At 49.5% G+C, this 6,512-nt stretch overlaps 1 protein-coding gene across 1 annotated transcript; it reads left to right on the top strand.

Annotated features, from left to right (window-relative positions):
• The first annotated feature begins 2,442 nt into the window (after positions 1 to 2,442).
• CXCR4 (C-X-C motif chemokine receptor 4) lies at positions 2,443 to 6,191 on the top strand. Its single transcript, XM_036254382.1, has 2 exons — positions 2,443 to 2,563; positions 4,624 to 6,191. The coding sequence occupies exons 1-2, from the start codon at positions 2,549 to 2,551 to the stop codon at positions 5,668 to 5,670; spliced, it is 1,062 nt and encodes a 353-aa protein (XP_036110275.1). The 5' UTR covers positions 2,443 to 2,548; the 3' UTR covers positions 5,671 to 6,191.
• Positions 6,192 to 6,512: the final 321 nt, after the last annotated feature.

Genomic DNA, 6,512 nt, shown 5'->3' with positions numbered 1-6,512 from the left:
GTTCCTGCTGAATACAAAGTCCTTTCTAGGAAGAATGTTTGAACCCACATTCCCTGCAGCCACAGGGAGAGACAGCTGGTCTTATCAAATCTTTTTGAAAATGTTTTACCTAATTTAGTAGTCACCAAATAGCATTTCATTGTTCTCTTAATTATCTGCTTCCTTTTAAAAGGATCTAAAGGGCCCAGCCAGTGTGGCTCAGTGGTTGAGCATCAACCCACACACCAAGAGGTCGCCAGTTCGATTCCCAGTCAGGGCACACACCCAGGTTGTGGGCCCAATCCCCAGTGGGGGCATGCAGGAGGCGGCCAGTCAATGTTCTCTCTCATTGATGTCCTATCTCTCTCCCGCTCTCCCTTTCTCTCTCCAAAAGCATAAAGGAAAAAAAAATTTTTTAATAAATAAATAAAAGGATCTAAAAGGAAAAGCCCTGGCCTGGCCAGTGTGGCTGTTGGTTGGGTTTCAAGTGACTAAAAGGTTGCTGATTGGATTCCGGAGCAGGTCACATGCTGGGGTGTTTGGAGGGTGAAGGACCAAGCAGGAGCATGCAGGAGATGGCTGATGGATGTTTCTCTCCCACATAGCTGGTTTTTTTCTCTCCCTCTCCCTTCCTCTCTATCAATTTAAAAAAATTAAAGATAAACAAAAATAAAATAAAAGGAGTCTTCTGATAAAGAAAGGAGATTTCTTTGGTCTACAAATAATCAAATATTTATTGTGCAAAACATTTTACTCTGAATTCATCCACTTTCCCCTTTTGGGTGGGCTTGAGAGATCCAGGTCTCAGATTTTAGCAACAGTGAAGGGAAGCGTTTGAGGTACAATGCAGCCAACATTCTGGATCAAAACTTTGCTTCTGCCACTAACTCCCAAGCTTCATGGAAAGCAAGTCATGGAACCTGTCTGAAATTCTGGCCCTTCAACGGACAGGATGCCTGTCCTACCTAGTTTGTAAAAATCCTGACGTTTTATTAATGATTTAATACAAGTAAAAGTACTTTTTAACATTTTTAAAAATTCTACGTAATGTAATATTATGGTTGATTTTTATGTCTTTATTGTGACCTAGATTGGTAGTTTCTGAGAGACCCACCTCGTGACCCCCAACATCAGCTTTCTGTAGAGGGGTACCTTCACCCACAAACATTAGAGAAGGGACCCAGTCAAAAATGGAAAATTATGGCCTGTAGCAAAAAGGTTCCCAGTTTCCGGACTACCTCTGGAACACTGAAAAGTTTTATCTGGAAGAAAACGGAGGGCGGTGTTTTAGTGTCCAGTCTGGGCAAGTCCTCTTCTTCGGACCATCCCGGGGTGAGGGGGTCTAGGTCCGCATCGAAGAGCAATCACCGCTCGTCGGTCATCGCTCACACCGCAGTCCCTGGTGTCACTCCTGCGGTCACAGCTCCCGCGATCGCGCTATTTCTCGGCCCCGCCCTCGCTCCCTCTCCAGCCCCACCCAGGCTCCGCGCGGGCGGGAAGCGGCGCGAGGCTGGAAAGCACTGTCGGGGCGCCCACTGCAAACCCCAGCCCGTCTGGGACCGCTCTGAACTCCAGCCCCGACCCCCACTCCACCCTGTCCAGCGCTTCAACCTAATTTCAACGCTTGTCCTCTACACAGGGTCGTGGAAGAAGCCGGAGGCGGACTCCCAAGCTCTGGGTTCCAGCCCAAATAGAACGCCCGGTCCAGCGCAGGCATTTCATCTCCGCGAGCCTGCTTCCTGCTTCCTCCGCATGGGGGCCTTGTGATCTGTTACAAAATGTACTATTTCTCATAAAAAGCATGTACATATCACAGTCTCCCTCCAACATTATGCCAAATCATCCTTCTACCTGAAAGTCTGTCTTTATCGTCTACACCTGACCCTGGTACCGTTGCTGTGAATGTAGATATATAGTTATATACAGTTGTGCTCTGAAAAAAAAGAAGGGATCTGTACTCGTGTTATTTTCTGAATGGGTGCATCTGCTGTAAGAGGAGGGAATGGAGTCAGATGCTGGACCCACTACCAGCATTGCCGCCTACTGGTTGGGTACCTGTGGCAAGTCACTTCTCTCTGAGCCTCGGGGTCTCCATTTGTAGCATTTCGTGTCTGGAATTTCATCCACGTGAGCAAAAATGGATGAGCCACACAGGGACGTGTCTGTCACCCGTGCTTTCCACCTCCTCCAGGCCCATCCCGCTTTCCCAAGTTGGGGATGCCTCCGGGAAGCCCTCTCCAACTGAGACTCACGAGGTGATAGCGAGCAAACAGCAGCAGATCAGGGGCTTCCAAGGGCCGTCCGAATCGTACCCCTCGCCGCACCCTTGTCACCTCCTGGGTTTAGCTAACTCCTCTTCCCCAATCCCCCTCCACTCCCCCCAACCCTACTCCGCCTTCCTCTTCACAGCCCGCCCGCCCACCCTCGAGGCGCATGCGCCGCCCGCTGAGCGTGTGTTTATAAAAGTCCAGCTTCGGCCAGAAACTTCAGTCGGTTGGCTGCGGCGGCAGGTACCAAAGTGGTGTGAAGAACTTCGGTGCTCCTTGCTCCTGTAGACCAAGCGGTCACCATGGACGGGTTTTCTGTAAGTCCAATTTCAGCCTGCTAGTTCTTAAATGTACAAACGTAAGAGCTTAGAGCGCACCTCCTCTCGGAACGGGCAGAAGCGTACAGGACTTTGGAGGTGCTGGTGTCTGGGAGAAGGGGCATGCGAAGGAGTTTTGTGCGCATTGCTACATGGGGATAATGGGATTGGAATATTTTTCTCTGTGAGCAAAGGAGAAAAATTTGGAGCGACTGTTTTGGTGGCTGCATGTGTCTCCCCCTTGAGCCCTGCGGCGCGCGCCTGGCTTGCACGCTGTTTGCAAACATGCCATTTTGTGCACAAATGCAAAGAAGGCGTGCTCCGCACTGTCCCGGGACTGAGACCATGGTCTCTTCTTCGGGGGAGCGGAGTTTGTTGGGTGGGAATTATGTGAGGTCTGAATTTAGAGATGGAGGGCGGTGCCACCGGACTGAGTTCCCACAGAGAGACTGCGCCCTGGTTAACTTCGGGCAAAGGCGCCTGGGAACCACTCTTGCCTTTGGGCGCGTATTCGCTAAACTGCGCGGCGGAGGAGCCGTGCCAGGACCCCGGCACAGGGCGGAGGGAGGGAAGGCGGGTGGACCCACCGTGCCGCCTCAGGAGTCTGAGTGTTCCCCGCAGCTGGGAGGTGGCCGGGAGCAGTCCACACCCCTTAGGATTGAGGGAGAGACCTCGAGGGTGGCCGAAGAAGAGCCGCGAGTGGGCCCTGGGGTTCGGGAGTTTGGGATAGTGCAGAGGTCCAAAGAGTATGCGTAAGCAGCCCCGCGCAGCAGCACCCATCTCGAGGTGCGCGCGACAGAGCCCGGAGGGTGGAGCGAGCGCCTGGGAGGGCACCAGGGCTGCCGGCCGCCGCGGCGCAGACAGGCAGGTGCAAGTGGGAAGACGGTTTGGCTCTCACTGAGCCCAGTTGCGGCCTTTAACCGTCGGTGGTTTCCTGGAGGCTTTTGAAAAACCCCTTACCAGAAAGGCTTTTCGTTTTCCCCCGCGGCGCGCGATTCAAAGGCGCTAGCCGCGGAGCCGCCCATTCTCCCCGCTGCACCCAGTCCAGTCTGGCGCGCCGCGGGGCGGAGCCCGGGAGTCGCTGCCTGCAGGTGGTGAACGTGGGGGGGGTGGGCAGCCTCAGGGACCCTCGGAGCTGCACCACCCGGCTCCCAGCGCGCCCTCCACCTGGAGGAGTCTAGCTGCAGACCTCCGACCCCATTAACTTGAGTCAGTGGTGGTGGGGTGGAAAGAGACTGGGGAGAATGAGGAAATGAAACTTGGGGCTAGGACCACGGGTGCAGTCCCCGTAACCTTCCCCTCCCAGGAAAATGCTGCGCTCCCTAAGCTCCCAACCCCGCCAAGTGATAAATGTGGGTATGGCTAAACAGGCATGCCCGGGAGGAGACGAGAGGGGGTGTAGTCACTTCTGACACCCCACCCTTTGCTTTAAGGCCGCGTTCTTCTTCCCTAGTACATGTTGCTTGAAGTCACAATAGTTTGTGTTCAGGCAAGCGACAGACGTGGGGGAAACAGTTTTGTGCTTTAGAATAAAAGTCTTTGGGGTCTCCTACCCCCTCCCCACCACGCTCCCTCCTCCCCTCTTCCCTGTTTTAACGAATCTTCACGCAGGAAGTTAACACTAGCTCCTCAGAACCCACCTCCGCTGGAGTGGCCTCTGTTTTGTTTTGGTTTTTTCCTCCCAAGGGTTTTTGTTTTTTGTTTTTTCTCCTTAACTTCTAGTGAGCGGAACAGAAGAGTTAGCAAAGACACGACTTTGAAACCTTCTGAATCTCCGCGCCCTTTTATTCTAAACCAAGAATTTTGTAACTGGTTCTTCTAAAGAGGAATATAATGAAGTGCCTGTGGAGAAGGTTGGGAGGAGGGTTATAGGATTCTAGAATAGGTTTCTTATGCTTCGTATTCCCCAGTACTTAAGTAGGAGCACAATTTCCTGAAAAAAGGCTGGGCTGAGTTGGGTCTTATAAATTGCTTTCTTAAAACTCGAGAAATTTTTTTTTAACTTGGGGAGTGCCTGCTGAACTTGAAAGTGAGTAACTATTCCCATGCCTCTTTTGCAGATATACCCATCAGATAACTACACAGAGGAGGACTTGGGCTCAGGTGACTATGAGTCCATAAAGGAACCCTGCTACGGAGATGAAAATGCCCATTTCAACCGTATCTTTCTGCCCACGATCTACTCCATCATCTTCTTGACTGGCATCGTGGGCAATGGATTGGTCATCCTAGTCATGGGTTACCAAAAGAAACTGAGAAGCATGACAGACAAGTACCGACTGCACCTGTCAGTGGCAGACCTCCTCTTTGTCCTCACACTTCCCTTCTGGGCTGTTGATGCTGTGGCAAACTGGTACTTTGGAAAGTTCCTGTGCAAGGCTGTCCATGTCATCTACACAGTCAACCTGTATAGCAGTGTCCTCATCCTGGCCTTCATCAGTCTGGATCGCTACCTGGCCATCGTCCACGCCACCAACAGTCAGAAGCCTAGGAAGCTGTTGGCTGAAAAGGTGGTCTATGTTGGTGTCTGGATACCTGCTCTCCTGTTGGCTATTCCCGATTTTATCTTTGCCAACGTTACGGCTGTGGACAACAGGTATATATGTGACCGCTTCTACCCCAATAATTTGTGGATGGTGGTGTTCCACTTTCAGCATATCATGGTTGGCCTTATCCTGCCGGGTATCGTCATCCTGTCCTGCTATTGCATCATCATCTCCAAGCTGTCCCACTCCAAGGGCTACCAGAAGCGCAAGGCCCTCAAAACCACAGTTATCCTCATCCTGACTTTCTTTGCCTGCTGGCTACCCTACGACATTGGACTCAGCATCGATTCCTTCATCCTCCTAGAGATCATCAAGCAAGGATGTGAGTTTGAGAACGGTGTACACAAGTGGATTTCCATCACAGAGGCCCTAGCCTTTTTCCACTGTTGCCTGAATCCTATCCTCTATGCCTTCCTTGGGGCCAAGTTTAAAACCTCTGCCCAGCATGCGCTCACCTCTGTGAGCAGAGGGTCTAGCCTCAAGATCCTGTCCAAGGGAAAGCGCGGTGGACATTCTTCTGTTTCAACTGAGTCTGAGTCTTCAAGTTTTCACTCCAGCTAACACTGATATAAAAGACTTTTATACATTAAAGAACTTTTTTTTAAGTTACACATTTTTTCAAATGTAAAAGACTGACCAATACTGTACAGTTTTTATTGACTGTGGGATTTTTTTTCTTGTGTTTAGTTTCTGTGAGGTTTGACTTATTTATATAAATATGTTTTTGTTTCATGTTTATGGGTGTCTAGGCAGGACCTGTGGCCAAGTTCTTAGTTGCTATATGTCTGATAGTAGGACTGTGGAAAAGGGAACTGAACATTCCAGGATGTGTAGTGACTCACTTAAGCTAGAAATGATTCTCAGCTGTTTGTGTATAAATAATCTCTCCCTTCCAGTGGAACATTTTCTTTTCCTGTTATTAAGTATTAAGTTGTTTGGTTACACTATGTGATTTTTGCTGTAGAAGATGGCACTTAGAACCACAACCTTGAAGTGGTGTAGAAATGCTGGTTTCTCATTTTTCAGCACATACAATGTACAGTCTTGTATTAAGTTGTTAATAAAAGTACATGAAAAACTTAGTGTTATGTTCTGATTCCTTTTGACATTCCTTTAGCTGGCAGAAGTAAAAAAATCACAATAGTAGCTACATTTATGGCATGCTAGGTTCTCTCCTGGATATATTTGTTGTAATATTTTACTTAACTCTAGGCACAACTCTTACTATCGGCTCTGATTCTGTTATTCTATTGCATGTTGCAGAGCAGGAAAGCAAAGCACGGAAAGCGGAGTAAGTTAGTCAGAGGCATTTGGTAAGGAGCACAGCCAGTATTTCAAAGCAGGTAAGATAACTTCAAAATCTGAAGCCGTAACTATTTTTGATGCATAAAAATTTATAAATG

This window comes from Molossus molossus, unplaced genomic scaffold, assembly GCF_014108415.1.
Source record: "Molossus molossus isolate mMolMol1 unplaced genomic scaffold, mMolMol1.p scaffold_m16_p_11, whole genome shotgun sequence".
Lineage (NCBI taxonomy): Eukaryota > Metazoa > Chordata > Mammalia > Chiroptera > Molossidae > Molossus > Molossus molossus.
The sequence above is the reverse complement of the archived record's forward strand: the minus strand, read 5'-3'. Positions and strand labels throughout refer to the sequence as shown.